At 43.3% G+C, this 18,567-nt stretch overlaps 1 protein-coding gene across 6 annotated transcripts in view; it reads left to right on the top strand.

Moving 5' to 3' along the window:
* TRIM24 (tripartite motif containing 24) overlaps window positions 1-18,567 on the top strand; it is a 114,869-nt gene that overhangs the window by 27,671 nt on the left and 68,631 nt on the right. Inside the window, exon 1 of one of the 6 annotated variants that reach the window (XM_006138061.4) lies at window positions 14,068-15,125. The exons of the other annotated variants lie outside the window; for them this stretch is intronic. Coding sequence (XP_006138123.2) covers window positions 15,038-15,125 — 88 coding nt within the window. The 5' untranslated portion in view covers window positions 14,068-15,037. Of the gene's footprint in view, window positions 1-14,067; window positions 15,126-18,567 lie in introns of those variants that run through there. 6 annotated transcript variants of the gene reach the window in all.

The following is an 18,567-nucleotide window of genomic DNA, read 5'->3' as shown; positions in this document are numbered from 1 at the left end:
TTAACCCACAACTCAGCCGGTTCCACTTCAAGAAGTGCAGGAAAAGCAGCACCATTTGCTGAAGAATCTGCACCGCACATTGCAGGGGAAAATTGCCTTGCTTATAGATGAGGCAATTATGGAGACATTTGACGAGCTGTGGCAAACACCTTAATCTATCCAACCTACCTGTAAAAGGACAGACAGAAAATACTTTTCTCCCCAAAGACCAAACTCTTTGGCTAAGTCTACACTGCAGGCTTCTTGCGCAAGAGCGCATCCACACTGCCACGTGCTTTTGCGCAAGAGCATCCATGGCTGTTTAGATGCTCTCTTGGCCAGAAAGCTCTGATGGCCATTTTAGCCATAGGGGTTTCTTGCGCAAGAAACTCCTGTTGCCCCTCCACACTGCCTTCTTGTGCAAGAGCTCTTGCACAAGAGGACTTATTCTTTGTGGGGAGAGGAATAACTCCTGTGCAAGAAGCCCTCTTTTCTGATGGTTTACTGTAAATTTACTTGTGGAAGAATATGTGTGCAGTTCTTGTGCAAAAAGCCTGCAGTGTAGATGTAGCCTTTGGTTGTAGGGTCAGCTCAGCACAGATCTAAACTGCCCCAGTATAAAACAGCTAACCAAGACAAGGACCACAAGAAATTAGATTTTTTTTTTCAGTAGAAGGGTCTACTCTTCCTTCACATGACAATTTAGAATAGCAAATTACACTGCCTTCTTGGCAAATCATGATTTTGATAATTACTCAAAACTGGGAGAGCTCATGGAACACCTCTCCGAAGCAAAGAGGCCTATCTTGAAAGCAATAGTTCATGAGGGGCACACTGTTGCACATACTGCCCTACAAACAGTTCTAGATGAGGCTACTTTGAAAGAAACGTAATTAAGTAAAAGTCAAAGTAACCTTCTGGAAAACTGCTTGAGTAAAAGTACAAAAGTATCGCATCTTAATAATCAGGGCTTGACAAACGGCGGCGAAAGCCACTCGCCAGCCCCGCAGTGCGCAGTAGAGTAGATTCTATAGTTTGTCAAGCCCTGTTAATAGTACTTCAGTATCCAGAAGTTCTTCTTTGAGGGGCCTCATAGGTGCTCCACTTAGGTGTGTCAGCACCGCTGTTCACATGGCCCAGTGACACATGGCTAACCGTCTCCTGGCCGCCAGCACTTGCTGTGCACAATCACCCCGATTGACAGTTAGGCACGTGCTAACTGAAGGCACTTAGTTACTTCTCAACCACTGCCAGCATTGGTTGCACTTCAAGAAACAAAACAAAACAAAAACCAGGATAACTAATAAAAGAAAAGTATAGAGGAAGAAGAAAAGGTGTATTAGAGGCATAGATGGAAATGGTACTGAAGAGCAAATGGGAGGCAGCAAGAGTCATTCTCGTAGCCAGTGTTTTCCCTAGGAATTGAAATGGGGTGGGGAGGGGTGTTGAATTTACAGGGGGGTTGTCAGGGCCGATGAGAGGTGAGACTGTGAGGGTGAAGGTGAGCTGTATGGCACCATAGTAAAAACTGAAAAATGTTTTGTGACCATTTTATTAGATTTAACTCATGTTTTAAAATCACACAAATTAAAGTTGGCTACTCAAGCCTTCTATGAAGCTCTACGTCTACATCCTTCTTGGTTTCTTGTTATAATTTTGCACAACTCTGTTAATGAAATTCTTGAATGCAATGCGTTCATCTTTGGTGGCTTCTCGTGTGTCTGGTACTTCCATTCCTTCAATTGATATGCTCATTAGTTCATTCACATGATCAGGCAGAAGGCGACTTCTTTCAGAACACAAAATTCTATTTGATGATGAAAAAGAACACTCAACTGTAGCTGTTGTGACTGGGAGTAGCAAGGGATGAATTCCTACTTCTTTCATCCCAGGAAAAATAGCACAAAGATCCGGTTGAGCCACTAGTGATGACAAAAAAGAAGTTGGAAGTCAAATCTTCATTCATTCGTTGTATGATATTCCACTCTGTGTTCAAATTCTCTATTCTGTCCTGAGCATGTGGCAGCCCCGTTGCTGGTAGTGCCTCACTCCACTCAACTGTCGGTGTTTTATAGGAAAGGCATCTATGAAAGATAAGTAGAGGTTGAGTAGAATCTAGAAGACGCTGTTGTAGATTTTTAAGAATCAAGACTCTGTACTTTTTCAGTTGTCTTAACAAACACTTCTTGTCCCCTTCACTTAAGGATTCAACATAAATGCCTTCGTTAGTCAACTTCTGGACTGAAATCTTTGCTTTTTCCAGTACTTTTTCAATGGCTAGCTCTCTGATTGATCCAAATGTAGCTTCTGTTGCTGGACTAAGATCTACTACTGTTGTAGCAGATGCCTGGATGGCATTGTTTAATGACCCAAGTGGTTTCAACAGTAGATTTACGAGAGAAAGAATGTTAATAGTCTTCTCTGAACATAGTAGCAAAAGTAATCCACCAGCATCACTACTTAGATCCATCCCATCTTGGTAGATACTTTCCAAAGCCAGTAATAATGGCTAGAGTAATTTTAAGACAACAGCCAAGGATTGCTCATGAGAAAGCCAGCAGGTTTTCCCAGGTTGGACTAATTTGAACTTCAGTCCCAGTGTATCTTCTATATTTTCCAAGATATTCAGTCTTTTTGGACTCTTGCTGAAAAAAGAATATAGTGAAGACATTAAATGTATAGCTTTTTTTATGTCTTCTGAAGATGCTGCAGCTCATACTAGTGCTAGTTGGAATAGATGGCCTCTGCAGTGTGTATAGGAGAGATTAGGGTTACACTTTTCTCTGAGCAAAGCTTGTACTCCACCATGTCTTCCAGAGAAGTTTGCAGCTCCATCAAATGCACAAGCAACCATCTGTTTGGGGTCCAATTGACAAGCATTTAACTCTTCTAAGATGCGTTGTCACAGATGCAGCCGATGTGTTTTCTATAACTCGAACATCTAGAAATGCATCTACTTGTCTACCACTAACATCAAGATAACATATACAATGACTTAATACTTGATACCCATTTGCATTGGTGCATTTATCAGGCATGTATTATAAGTTTTTGAATGTGGTGAGAGAGTTCTTCACTTTTTCAACTGTTGACTCTTTCACTGTTGCACCGCATGCTTCTAGCCAGTCAGTTGAGTTTCTTGTAGAAAGATAGTGAGCATTTGCTGGTCTTCTTCAGAACCAGTGTTCAACTTCAGTTGGCCTCCAGTTTGTAGAGTGTGGAATCTCTTGCTTAAATAGAAAGTATGATGCCACAGCCATGTTTGTTTGCATGAACTGTGTTGTGTCTCCAGCATTCTTAACAGCCTCATTAAGTACAGGCAGTCCCCGGGTTACATGGATCCGACTTACATCGGATCCCTACTTACAAACGGGCTGAAGCAACCCCGCACTAGCTGCTTCCCCCCCAGCAGACCAGGGAGACGCGAAGCTAGCTCCCCACCCCCAGCAGACCAGGGAGACGAGGAGCGGCTTTTCTCAGCAGACACCTCAGCTTGAGAATAAAGGACTGAGGGAAGTGAGGTGTGGGAGAATAAAACTGAGCTCTGGAGAAATGTTTGGCTAGAGTTTCCCCTACAATATGTACCAGTTCCGACTTGCATACAAATTCAACTTAAGAACAAACCTACAAGTACCTATCTTGTACGTAACCTGGGGACTGCCTGTACTTCTAAAATTGGCTTTGAAAGTGGACTTATAAGGCTTTCTGCATGTTGATGCAGTCCAAAGGCCTGGTGTTTTGCTGCCTTTTCACGTAGTTTGTCAGCATTGGCTTTGCTGATCGGTCTGACAAACCAAGCTCCTCCACTTTTACCGGTTATAGCATTGGAAAGCTTTCCTTCTTCATAAGCTTTTTTGTAAGAGGTGCGCCGGTAGCCATCTTTTGTAACTTCAATAAATGGGAACACTTTGATCGACAAACATTGGGAACTGCCTTTAGGTTTTGGAAACACAGTTTCTTCAGTAGGTATCTGTATTTGTGCTTTGGGCTGGTCGGATGTAGATACACCACTTGACCCTTCAGATGACATGTTGATGTGTTCTTCACCTTGGATAGTTTTTGAGGCCTCTTCAGTGGAAAAATTGTATTTTTTTTTGTCTTTTCATTTTTACTTTGACCTGCAACGTATAAAAGAGATCCGAATACATTAAATGTTTTGTTAGGATAATGCAAATTTAACATAAGGATAATGCAAAATACACCAAAACACATAATAGGAAATATCATAATGCCTCTATATAAATCCATGGTATATGCACACCTGGAATACTGTGTGCATATCTGGTCACTCCATCCCAAAAAATATATTTTGGAATTGAAAAAGGTTCAGAGATGGGCAACTAAAATGATTAGGGGTATGAAACTGGAGGAGAGATTAAAATGACTGGGAATTTTCAGCTTAGAAAAGACACGCCTAAGGGGAGGATTATGATAAGGGGGTCTATAAAATCTTGACTGGTATAAAGAAAGTGAGTAAGGAAATGTTATTTAATCCTTCACATAACACAAGAACTAGCAGTCACCCAATGAAATTAATAGGCAGCAGGTTTTAAAAAAAAAACAAAGGGAAGTACTTCTTCACACAACATAAAGTCAACCTGTGGAACTCTTTGCCAAGGGATGCTCTGAAGACGAAAACTATAACAGGATTAAAAAAAAAAAACTAGATAAATTCCTGGAGAATAGGTCGGTCCATCAGTGGCTATTAGCCAGGATGGGGAGGGATGCAATACTATGCTCTGAGTGTCCATAGTCTGTTGCCAGAAGCTGGGAATGGGCAACAGGGGATGGATCACTTGCTTACTTGTTCTGTTCATTCCCTCTGAAGCACTTGATCTTGACCACTGTCGGAAGACAGGATACCGGGCTATATGGACCATTGGTCTGACCCAGTAAGACCATTCTTATGTAAAAATAAATTATAATATAAATGTTTAGTACAGAAACTCCCCAACATAATGACCTCTCAAGATAGCAATGATGTGAGATATCAACTTTGGCAAATAATGCATTTAAAAATCTTGGCCTACTAAGAAACACATTTATGTAATTTTCCATCCTCAGTCACAAATCTAGCATTCTGGAGCAAAGTCACTAAAATATAGTCCAACAAACAAATGTTTATTTAACGTGCCCCTCATTTTCCCCTCCATTTCACCCCACTCACTGGTGTTGTCCTTGGTCAGTGGAGACTCAGAGTTCAGAGGTGCTTTCACGTGAGTACACCTCCCAGGTGGGGGGCAAGAAGGCACCTTGCTTGTTCATCCAGCTGCTCGCTGTTCGCTCTGGCCACTGTTGTTCGTTGTGCCACCGTTCACTCCATTGTTCTGTTGCCAGTGGCCCTGCACCGTCACCTTTTGCTGCTACCTGCAACTGTGACCTCTGCGAGTTGGTCTCTTGAGGTTCCACCCAGCTCTCAGTGATTTCAGCTGAGCTCTCAGTGGGGGAACCTGGCTGCTAGTGCAGTCTGGACTGTCTCTTACACAAAAACACTATACCCAGAGGAACACTGTCCCCACAGCAGGATTAAGTTCTTAGACCTGATTATCAGTGATTTCAGCTGTAGTGGTCACTTAACAAAACAGAAGACTATATATGGAGCCTAATCAGCTCTGTCTTTAAACAGTGGAGCAGGCAGGTCAAATAGTACTTGTGACTCACAGACCATCAAGCAAAACACCTGTCCCCACCCTATCTCTTGATGCCCTCAGTCAGTATAGGTTAAGTACAGTTCTACTGCCCTTTACTCAAACAATAAGAACAACATTTCATTCCCCCCCCCTCCCCTGCATTCAAGTGATTTGTAACCCAACCCCAGCCAAAATCTATCACTTGGCAACACAGCTCTGTTTGCTCAATACCTAGGTAGATTAGGTGTAAATGTAAATAGAATCTGGTCCTGAAACCTTTTCCCCCCAGCTCATCACTAGCTGTCAGGGAGAACTCATTTTGACTTTGCTTACAAATTATAGTTTGAAATTATTAGGTTGGCCAACATCACCAAAATGAATGCACTGACACTGTCATAAAAAACAACAGCTGTATAAGGAAGCTAATCTATGTTGATACTTTTCAAATCTATTATACTTTTTCAGATACACATCTTATCATACACTGTTTATGCTTTTAAAGAGTGTATTAATGTTTCAATTTCAATTCAAATTTCCAAACAATCACTAAATTAGCATGTAACTAGTTCACAAAACTGGGGGGGGGGGGGGGAATACACCCTCATAGGGGCTGTAGGGAAATCCCTGCTCATAGCCCCCATCTGGCAGAGACAAATCTGGTAAACCTCCATATTACAATGCAGCACATATCAGCTGTACAAGTTTCCCCTGGTCCGAGCTCTGTTAACTCAGGACAAGGGGCTCATACCACATGCCGGGGTTCATACACTGACCCTACAAGCCTGGATGCTTGTTGGCTCTCACACAATGAGCTAACCCTGTCTCAACAGGTCAGACACATCCTAATTAATTCCAGGAGGCCCACTACGAGACAAACTTATCTACAGAAGTGGGCCAGATTTGCGGCCTGGAATTTGGCTTGAGCACGGGATCCATACAAGGCGGGGATTTTAGATGGAACATATCCTTCAACCTACAGGACTATCAATTAGTACTATCAACATGCCATTTAGCAGCTATATCAGGTATTGACCCACCATACAAGGGTACATCCCTGCACATTAATCTGTTAGAACTCACGGCAATGAGAAAAGCCTGTGCATTCTTTGCACCCCAAATTGCCAGTCTTACAGTTCAAGTCCTCACGGACAATATCTCCACAATGTGTTACATAAACAGGCAAAGTGGCCCGCTCCTATAGCATCATACCCACCTGGGGTCACCAACACCACTGTGGACTCTGAGCTGCAATTTTTCTAGAGACTATGAATGGGAGCTGCATCCTAAGGTCATGAACTTGATCCCCTCTTGATAGGGTTGGCCAGTAATAGACCTTTTGCCTCTCCCTACTACACCAAACGCCCCGATTCTGCTCCACAGTGGGACTCGGCAAGGGCTCACTCAGGGGATGCGTTCCTGATCCAATGGAGGGCTTCCTAACTTATGCCTTCCCTCCCATAGCACTCATTCCCAGAGGACTCCACAAGATCTGTGCAAAAGGGGCTCAAGTCATTTTGATATCTCCATTCTGGTCACGCTAAATATGGTTTCCATTCCTGCACATGCTGTCAACTCAACCTCCATACCCATTACCAGGGCTCAACAAACAATGTAATCTACTTGCCTGTGGCGAGTAGATTACATCCCGGAAGAGCTGGCGCAGAATGATCTGTGCATACGCAGAACCGCGCAGCTGGCGAGCAGGGCTTGCTGCTGCTCAGCGAGTCCTGCCCATTACCACGTCGACGCAACTGTCTCTCCCAGAATCGTGGGACGATGCTGCATCCTCAGTTGCACACCCTTAACCTTCTTGCATGGCTCTTATCTGGTTTGGAGAACTAGAAGCCTGATACTCTCAACAGGTGAAGGATGTTCTCCTCTACAGTAGGAGACCTTCCGCTCAAAAAACTAGCCTGCAAAAATGGATTTGTTTCTCTCCCGGGTGTCAGAGAGTGATGATAGATCCTCGTTCATCCCCACTGCATGTTATCCTCAACTACATACTAGAAATTAAGGCATCTGGATTTTCACTTTCTTCCCTAAGGGTGCTTTTACACTGCAGGGCTTAACTTGAAATAAGCTACACAAATTGAACTACGTCAGCTGCATATCTTATTTTGAAATAGGGAGCATCTACACAGCACTTATTTTGAAATAGAGCACTCTTCCTCCTACTTCCCTTATTCCTGGTACAATGAGGGTTACAGGAGTCGGAGTAAGAAGTCCTCCAGCTTGACAGTATTTTGACACTTTCGAAATAATCGCCTGCTGTGTAGATGTGGACTAAGTTATTTTGGAATAGAGCTAGTTATTTCAAAATAGTGTTACAGTGTAGATGTACCCTAAGAGTCCATCTTTTGGCTATAACATCTTTCTGCATCTGAGTGGACGGCCTCTCCATTTTTGCTCGTCCAGTCACAAAAAGGTTCCTTAAGGTCTCCAGAATATATACCCACCCCGCAGACCTCCACCCCCAACATTGGATTTGAACCTTGTTTTGGACAGTTTGACTAGGCCTTCTTTCGAGCCTTTGGCCACAGTTGTGCTTCCCTTCCTATACATGAAGGTCTACTTTCTATTGGCCATACGTAGGTGAGGGGTTGGGGAGCTTCGGTCCATTATGGTAAAGCCCCCCCTATACTTTTTTTGCAAAAGACGGGGTTACATTGAGGCCTCATCCAGCGCCTCAACGTATGTTTAGTGTTTCACGTTAATGAACCCATAGTATTACTTACCTTCTTTCGAAAGCCACACGCTTCACCAAGGAATGCCATGATGCACACCCTCAGTATTTGACGTGCATAGGCCTTTTAAAATAGAACTAGTCCTTTTCGTAAATCTCAGACTCTTTATTTCCATTGCCAAGCACTCGAGAGGCACACCTATTTAATGTCAGTGAATCTTGAAGTGGATATTAACATTAATACTCAGATGCCATTCTTTGGCTAACAGGCCCTTACAACATCCAACACGGGCACATTCCACTTGAGCTATTGCTGCCTCCACAGCCTTCCTGAACAATGACCCCCTAAGAGAAGTTTATAGAGCTGCAGCATGGTCTTCAGACCACACTTTCACGAAACAGTATGCAGTATTACCATAACTAGCATCTGGTCAGTGGTGGCCACTGCAGTCTTGTCCACCACTGCTGAATAATGAATCAGACTCCTTCCATCCAAGTCGAATACTGCTGTATAGTCACCAACAGTGGAGCACTCATGAAGGGAACACATCTCAAACAGTCGTTACTACACGAAGTGAGTAACTCCCTTATTCGAGTTGGAGCTGTCATTTTGTTGTTATTATTTAACAGGGATATTTTTCCAGCCCTTCTCCTCGCCACCGCTCCCCAAAAAAGCTATAATGTATCCCTCTCTTCTAATATCCAGATTTGAAATGCCAAATCCATTGATTATCAAACTTGCATTTATCTGTTCTTTATACGTATTCTCCTTTTTTGGGGGGCGGGGGGGGGGGGGATTTTTCCTTTCAGCGCCAATGTAATTTCTTGATAACTGTAATGAGGATTATCAGTTTTATGTCAGTTTTAATCTGTTGCAATTTAAGAAACATAGGAAGTGAAGATACTGACTACTAACTGCCCTGCACAGTGGCCTTCAGAAGATTTAAAAATTTGATATCAATGTAATAAAATACAGGTTTTTTGTTTGCTGCTTTTTGATTTATAAAGACCTGAATATGTGTGTCGTTCCCTCCCTCCTCCCCCGGTGTGGATTTTCATCTGAGAAGTATCAGGAACATCAAATCTTGTCTTTGCTGGAGGACTCCTCAGAAGTCTTGTGGGGAAATATTGCAGCCTCCATAGAGGGGTTGGGGATGTCAGAATTATTAAACAAAACAGCCCATACTTTCTTCAGTGAGTGTTAAACAGTGATAAAATTGCAATGAATAGTTTAACAAATACAAATTAATGCATTCAGTTGTCCAGGTTCCTCTAATGAGCTCATCCCACTAATTCTCTTGTCCTACAAGTTTTCTTTTGTTTTTACTGAAACTCTTAATGTAAAGACAGGCATAACAAGCACATTTCAGGCCTTCTTTATATAAAATAGCAAAACACCATTTCTTGAAGTTTTTCGTTAAATGTTAATCTATGGCACACCTTTATAGACTTGTAGATTTTTTTTTTAAATTTCTCCTCCTGCAGAAATAGAAATACGCTAATTATTCAGTTACCCCACTTATCAAGTCCATAAAGTACATCATGCCTGTGTGTGTGTATTTAAAAAAAAAAAAAAAAAGTTCCCTGCAGGACAGTGTGACATCATCACGTCACTCTGTGTCCCGCCTGCCCTCTCCCCACTCATCCAGCTCAAGTCCGACCTTGCTGCTTCCCTTTGTCACTTGGAATTGCTATTTTAATCCAAGCCCCTATTCCTCTTTCTCCACGCTCACCTCACAGGGCTTTCAATGCCAAGAAACATGGCACAGCAGCCGGCAGACCCCACATCGCAGCTGTGACAGCCTGGGGAATAGAGAAGGTATGGTGCTCAGAACAGCAGCCTGGGGAGAGGCACTAGGAGCGGGGATCCCAGGTGGGCTTATGTGCCAGCAGTGGGCTCTTGGGGAGCTGGAGTGTGGTGTGTCTGCAGAGACTCTCACCATCCCAGCGGCTGCACTTACCACAGTGGCCAGAGCACCCCAAGGCACTCAGTGGAATCACCGCACTGATCTGTTGGCTCTTTCCCTTTTGCTCCGGGCAAGTAGACAGGTGGCCCTGGCTCTGTGGGTAGGGCTGGGACAATGAGCAGTGCAGACAGGACCGCGCTGCTGCTTTTCCCACCTCAGTGATGTGTAAAAGGGAAGTCAAATCCCCCGGAGCCATTGATTCCCCTATGAGGGGCACGTACAATATACATACATTGCTAATGCTTAGATATATTTGCTATTTGTATAGGAGTAAGACATGACAAAGGTCAAGGCCTGTCACAGGTAATAACTTATAATAAGGAGACGAGGGGAAGTGAAACCAGTCTTCTGTTAAGTAGAGATATGGATAGATTCCACATCCTTTAAACTTGTGACCGGCTCAAGCAGGAAAGGAAAAAGGGAAGTATGGCTTGCCCATTGTTCAGCAAGTAGGCACTGTATTTAACCTCATTTGGAAAATTAACCTGACCTATAGGAATGCTAAATGTCAAAGATGAAGTAACCTATCATGTTAAGGCACCTAAACCAGGAAAGATGTGAACCCTATAAAAACCCCTGCCTATGAGATGTTGGGGGTCGGCTCTGATTTGAACATTGAGTTCCTTAGCCGTACCTTGGTTGCAACCAATAAACTTGAGTTGGACCCAGCCTGAAAGTGTGACTCTCTTCTTGGGGTAAATCAGACTAGCCTCCAAGGGGACGAAACCAGCAATTTATGCAACATCAGCAAGCTGGAGTGCCCCAGAATGCTGCATGCACACGGCACTGCCTACATCTCACTGTGTCCCATGCGGGGCGGGCAGGCACTCCTGCGCCTCCCTGGCCACTCAGGTTAGAACTGGGCCTGCCGCGCACTGTGTCCGGGAGAGGTGAGTTTGGGCGGGGAGGAGAAGGTCTCTGGCTCCTGCAGGAAGGGGAAGGAAAACGGACCCTGATGGGGCAGGGGAAGGAAGAAGGTGGGCTTGAGCTGGTGTGGTGGTGCGAGAAGGAGCCCATGCTGGTGCCGTGGCAGCCCGGTCCTCCCCAGTGGCTGCGGGGAGAGCTGGGGTTGCCAACTCCCCGTGAGAGTGGGGTTGGCGAGCTCAGCACGCAGGGAGCATATGCCGTCAGGGCAGCAGAAATCAAAACATTGAGCAGAGGCATTGTAGGACACTTGCAGAAGCCAGTTCTGTCATCAAAACAAACAGCAGGGTCTATGCTGACTCTTTGTCAAGAATAAAGGGAGTGAAGAAGAAAAAAAGTCTCTTGTAGGGGGTGAAGGTTTTTTGTTGCCAGAGCTGGGTGTTTTTCCCAATGAAAGTCACGTTGCTATTTGAACACTCACTGTTTTGTCACCAAAAGGCGATTTTTGGCAACAAAACTTGATAGTAGTATCTACATGTCCCACCTGTTCTGTGATGTTGCATTCAACTGTCAGCACACGAGTTCATAGCAGTTATTTTCAAAATACAACCGAGAGGCAGGATAAAGCAAAACCAGATCCATGCAGTACACTTTGCTAGTAAATACTAGCTAACACTTGTCTGCACAGGATGTTAACCTGGGCTTATCGGTTAATCCTACTACATGCACCCCCTTTTGCTTCTTCTGTATCAGAGGCAGTGAGGAGGTGGGAGTTGGGGCCCCCCTCTTTCCCATGCACCACTGCCTCTGTATCAGGCAGCAGGGGAGGGGGGGAATCATGAGCTGGTGCTCGCAGCGAGCTGGCTTTTCAGCTGGCTTCCCATGAACACCAGTTGCCCCTGCGTGTAAACGTGTAACCTCTGAAAAATTCATTGGTTACACATTTACACAAATAAACGTTGGCTAACATCCCTAGTCTGCACGGCATATATACACACTCTTGTACTAATAAAGTGTGAATGAAAATGGATTTTATTTACTTTGGTTCAAGACTGCAAGTTTGGTGTATACAAACACTTCAGATCAGTAAAGGGTTATTGGCAACAGAGCAGTATGGATTAATGCACGAAGGTGAGAGAGAAGGTGATGTGGGGCTGTTGAGAAATTCAGTGGAGAAGAGTAGGTGGGGGGAGTGTTATAAAAATTCAGAGGTGATTTGTTTACTTATTCCCACAATATAAGAACTAGGGGGTCACCAAATGAAATTAATAGGCAGCAGGTTTAAAACAAACAAAAGGAAGTTTTTCTTCACTCAGCGCATAGTCAACCTGTGGAACTCCTTGCCAGAGGATGTTGTGAAGACTAGGACTTCAACGGGGTTCAAAAAAGAGCTTGATAGGTCCATCAATGGCTATTAGCCGGGGTGGGTAGGAATGGTGTCCTTATCCTCTTTGTCTGGAATTGGGTGACAGGAGAGGATTACCTGTTGTGAGGATTACCTGTTGTGTTCCCTCCCTCTGGGGCATCTGGCATTGGCCACTGTTGGCAGATAGGATACTGGGCTAGTATGGTAGTCAGGAGACTGGAGCACCCAACTGATGAAGCTCGGGAGGTGCGGGGGAGGAGGGAAGAGGGCACAGATGACTTAGTGCAGCTCTGTGCACTATAGGAATGTACCCCCGCTGCTTCCATTGTCTGGGGTCCATGGAAGTGTCTGAAGAGAGCACTTCCCTGCATGCGCACATAATCTCCTCCTCTCCCCTGCCAGGTAGAGCCACTGGCCAAATCCATCCCATAGCTTGCCTTGATTGGGCCTGTGAGACTTTTGGTTCCCCCTCATAGTGGGGTGCCAGTGCTAACACTCTAGCCATGGCACCCCTAGTGTGGCTGGAGTGCCGGTGCCGGCTCGACCTGAATCAATCCAGGGCATAGGTTGCCCACCTGACATAGGTAATCCACCTTCCCAAGATGCAATAGCTAGGTCAACAGAAAAATTCTTCTATTGATTTAATACTATACTGTCTGTGCTGTGGGGTTGTGTCAACTTTAAGATGGTCAGAAGAGTGGATTCCTCACAGCCCTCAGTGATGTAAATTGGCTTAATTTTCAAATAGATTTTGCTTAAACAACGTCCATTGTTATCCTGGGTGTTGCAAGGGGTTGAGGAAAAAAGGTACCACTTTTCTGTTGCCCATTTGCTTGGTGGTGAGACAGATCAGAGTCCTCAGGCAAAGAGGGATGAGCGAACTGGGTGGAGTGGAAAGAAGCATGAATTTCATGGGAAAAGGGAGAAAATTACATGAGGAAATGTGGGAGGTGGATTAAGGGTTGCATAGGGTTAAGGATTTTTTTTAAGGTGTTTCATAACTTACAGACCTTAAAGGAATGGATTAAAATTTAGCAATAGATGTTAATTTTGCTAGGACAATCCTTAGTACTACCTCACAATTACATGAATATTTGCAACACATTAATTACAAAACCTTAATCTTAATGCAGTTTCAAGGTTTCCAAATGCTGTGAGGTGGCATGAATATGGTACAGTACTTGAAACTACTGTACTCCTGGAGGTCTTCTAGTGGTGATTTTGTATCTGGAATATTTCCTGGTTGGAACCAAATGATATCCATTGAAAGTAAGGCCAAGTGTACAGGTTCAGATTATCATTGGGCTCCAGTTTCTTCATGTCAGCCCATTTGTGTAGTTTTGCTAATTACGCACGTTGTTGAGCAAGGCATTCTAAATCTGAATTCAGCTTGATGAATTTTTCCACTCAGATATCCAACTCCTTGAAATCTGCTATTTCCATTTCCGAATTGTTAATTGAGGGTACGATTACACTGCACCCTTAGCTTGTAATAAGATAACCAAGTTGCACATCTTATTTTGATTCTTTTTTTAAATAGGCTATTTTGAAATTTGGTGCATCTACACAGAACCAAATTTCAAAATAAAACACGATTTCAAGACATCCCTTATCCTTCATGCAACGAGGTTTACAGGGATGCCGAAATAGCACGTCTGCTATATTTCGCAATAGCAGACACGTTCAAGAGACGCAGGGTAGCTATTTTGGGATACCTCTGGCATTCTGACTTAGTATTGCAGTGTAGACATACCCTGAGATGCCTGGAATGATTGTCAAATCCAGTTCTTCAACAGACACTTTATATAAACAAGTCATAAACTTAAACAGAGCACTATGTTTGTAAAAGTCAACCAAATAAGACTTGAATGCCATCAGGAACTCAGAAACAAACCTGGCAAGCTGTACAAATCAAGGCTGTTATTTGGATTCTCTCTTAGATATGAATCATGAAACATTTGTAATCTTTTGAAATGTGTGAGTCTGCCTGCCTCGATATCTTTGAAGACGGTCAATTTTGACTCAAATCCAAACACTGCCTGCTGCAGAATCAGGACTATATTTCCTTGGCCTTGTAGCTTAATGTTCAACTCATTCAAATGACTAGTAATGTTGATGAGATACTAAAACTTGAGCAACGAGTCAGTCTGAAAGCTCTGCATGCTTGATGCCCTTCATATCCAAAAATGATTTAATCTCGTTAATGCAGGCAGGAAAATGAGACATAACTTTGCCACGAGACAACCCACGAAAATCCAATTGACAACGTGAATTACCTGTCCCATTACATCTGAGTTTGGTTCCACAGGGTTGTTCACAAAGTGACTCCTGATGCACAATACAATGAAAGTTCAAAAGCAGGCAGTTCAGCTGTTCTGATGAGAGTAAGGAATCCCTTGAATTTGTCGATCATGGTAGGTGCATCATCTGCACAGACACAAGATCATCCAACTGTACTTCTCTCTTTTACAAAGTTCATCACAGTTTTAAGGATGTCTTTGCCCCTTGTTTGATTCTTTTTCATTGGTAATATCTCAATCATTTGTTTATGCACAGCATTTCCACAATTATATCATCCTACAACACACAACTGATTATCGTCACATGTCGGTTGTCTCGTCCAAAGCAAACGAAAAGTAAGTAGCTGTACTAAGTTTTGCATTTGTTCCTTGTTGATTTGATGGGCCGTTTTCACAACGCTGTCATGAACTGTTTTTGCCCATAATGGCATGTGTTGAATTTTCTGTTGGATTTTATCCTCGTTGTGAAACTCGTCAAATAGTTCATGACCAATTTTTAGCATGCATCTCTTCACATAATCCCCATGTGTGAAAGGCTTCCCCTCTTAAATAATGCTGTGTGAGCCCTTAAAACTTGCAGAGCTTAAGTTCCCAACTTTTTTTTGGCCATGTCCGAAGGCTATTTTGCTCAGTGTTCATTTTTCACTGTAGCTCCTTGCAGGCTTTTTTTTTTTTCCCCCCCACACGTTACTCTTGGGGTATTCTGTAATGAGTTCTGCGTGTTTTGTCATGAAATGTTATTCTGAATTTGATATTTTGTGTGTTTGAGGACAGTCTCTCACTACAAATGAGACCATGTCAAGATCCAGACCTCTCCTTGAATACATAGAATTCTGTCCACTCCTTTTGAAAACTTCAGTACTCATCTCTCTTTCTACCATTTTAACTATCACATATTATGATGGAAAAATTTCTTGAACAATCGAATATACAAGACCTCCCTCCCCCCATGAAAGGTTGAATGGTTGTTAAAATGAACAGTTAAAGGTGAAATAGACAGACCACTTTTACATGAGTAATTACACATTTTTAAAATTTTGAATTAATTTTTCATTTTAATTTAAACTTTTGAATGTATTTTGGGAATGACCAAAGTGCCATATATTTTTCCATACTGAGTCATAGTTGGCTGTAGAGCAGGGCTACTCAACATGCAGCCCGTGGCCTGTTTGCAGCCTGTGGTATGGTTTGGGTTCACAGGGGGCTCAACTTGCGGCCCACTGGTGGGATCCTTTGAACATGGCCTCCACTGGGAACACTCTCCACAATGGCGAGGTGTCTTCTGGGCGGGGTGAGCACTGAAAGATGCAACCAGCTGGGCTGTCTGGAACAGACACCGGGTACAGAGTGTCAGTGTTTCTAGCTCACAGAGTGAAGGTACCAGGAGCCTGGGGTATTGTGGGAAGTGCTTTGTATTCATGTCTGTCAGTGTGAAAGAAGCTGTTTGCATATACAGTAGAGTCCCGATTATCTGACCTAAAAGGGACCAACAGGTGGTTGGATTAACGAAAATGTCGGATAATAGGGATTACCTGTAGTTGATTTGTGTGGCCTGGCCCCTTCCCTCCCTGCAGCTCCATGGCGCAGGCTGGGAGAATGGCCCCACTTGCTGCCCTGTCACTCTGGGCACTGCAGGGAGGGAAGGGGCCAGGCAGAAATGGGGACTGAGCAGTGCCGGCAGGAGCAGCAGTGCCCGGGGCAATGGGTCAGTGAGCGGGGCCATTCTCCAGGCCCGCACGCGGGGGCTGCAGGGAGGGAAGGAGCCAGGTTGGAATGGGGACCGAGCGGTACTTGCAGAAGCAGCAGCAGCACAGACTTCAGCAGCTGGGGAAGGAGAAACGGGCCAGGTCACGAGGCAGGCGGCCGGAGGCAGCGTGGGATTTTAGTTTTGCTTTCAGCAGCCGGCTATGTCGGATAAAGCGGAATGTTGGATTAGCGAAGGTCGGATAATCCGGACTCTACTGTATATGCAACTACACTTAAGTTGCGGCCCTTGGCATGTACTGTGAGTATCATTGTGGCCCCCCGGGGCTTCCAAAGTTGAGTAGCCCTGCTCTAGAGCCTTAGGTTGTAAACCGCTCTTCTAGAATGTCCTGAATCTTTGTTTAGCCCTGCCTGGGATTAGCTCTAGCTCTCTAAAAGACAGCATCTCTCTACTTCTCCATAACCACAACTTCCACTACAGCACTAAAGTATTCAATTAGTGGTTGGAGATTTACCAAAAACATGGCATAAGGTTAGTAATTTTTTTTCCAGAGTTTTTACACCAGTGCTCTCCCACTTAAATATATTTATCAGTAATAACTATAAAGTTGCTTTCTTCTGGCAAACAGAGACAAAAGGGGAATTTTCGCTTTCCTTACTTTTAGTGAGGTACTGAAGCACTATATCTTTGATCTCCGATATAAGATCTTGGACTGTAGATGCATAACAATTTAGATTTGCAAAACATTATTTCTGTACTGTTTTGGCATTGTGGCATGCCTCCTCCTTGCTTGCAGCCATACGTTTTGCATTCCTTATGTGATACGTTTTAGTGGAATACAACAGTTGCAAAATCTATAGGTTAAACTGAAACAGTTTAAAGATTGTATATGTGGCAAAAAAACAATAAGCCCCTTTTTCAGAGCAGCTGAAATATTTTAATTCCTCTCTGCTCTGCTTTCTATTCCAAGAAAGTCAGTGCACTGCAGCCTCAAAACTGGCTTGTAACACTTTTTCAAAGGGGGGAACTGCAGTCAGGTAGTCGCTTATCTTTAGTATCTTAATCCATTTTAAATGGTGTTTAAATACACCATTCACATTTTAATAAACCAATGTTATGAAAAGATTTTACGTTTACCAAAAGTGTGATCTATACAAGGACTACAACCAATTTTCCCTCACCTCAAGTATATTTGTGTAATATTAATGGGAGTTGTGTGCACAATTTGAAGAGAGAAATTTTGTTACAAGCGCAACTTCCTTGTTTTTTGAGTCAAACAGTTATGGGTTTGCGTGGCACTATTTTAAGTCTTAAAATATCTGGATCTTTTTTTCCAGTTACAACTGTCCTTTCCATCTGTAAATCTTGGTAGCTGTACTTATATTGAGAAAGAGTTATATGTGTAATATATGCTCCGCACAAGCTGAGCACATTAGCGGTCACCCAGGAGAGAGTCACATGCCGCCTCACTGACTAGCAGAGTGCTTACAGCACTCTCACCCAGCAGCATGTGTTTCGTCTGGTGCTGCATATCCACACGTACCTCAGTGCACACAACAAAATTTATTCTGCATATTGATGAAAAAACATAGAGGGAACATTGTATGTAATACTAACTTTTTAAAAATTAATCAGTTATAAAATCTTGCATCAACTAAATTTATATGCTTTGAATTTCTGTGAAGTTGGAAAGTTCTGTCACTTGGCCTTTTAGAATGCTAACTAATATGCTTGGCCATATATATATAATTAGCAAAACCAGAAGTTCCCGGTTGAAAACAGGGTATATATCCATTTGAAGAGAAAACATTTAAGCTTTGGCTTGGATTATTTTGGCACTATTTAACCATTAAACCTCTAGAGCTTCAGGGGGTAGCAGAGTTAGTCTGTTACAGGAAAAAACCAAAGTGCTACTAGACCATTTGTTGGTTTTTTTCATTAAACCTCTAGAATGTTTGTTTGTAGGATGTTTCTTCTGCACAAGCATAGCCATCTCAAATCTACAAATGGCTCACGACTAGTTTATTTACTATTTAGAACAGACTAATTTTCAGCAAGTTTAACCAATTTAGT

Source organism: Pelodiscus sinensis, chromosome 1, assembly GCF_049634645.1.
Source record: "Pelodiscus sinensis isolate JC-2024 chromosome 1, ASM4963464v1, whole genome shotgun sequence".
NCBI classification, from domain to species: domain Eukaryota; kingdom Metazoa; phylum Chordata; order Testudines; family Trionychidae; genus Pelodiscus; species Pelodiscus sinensis.
Note: the sequence above shows the minus strand (reverse complement) of the source record. Positions and strands in the feature narration are given on the sequence as shown.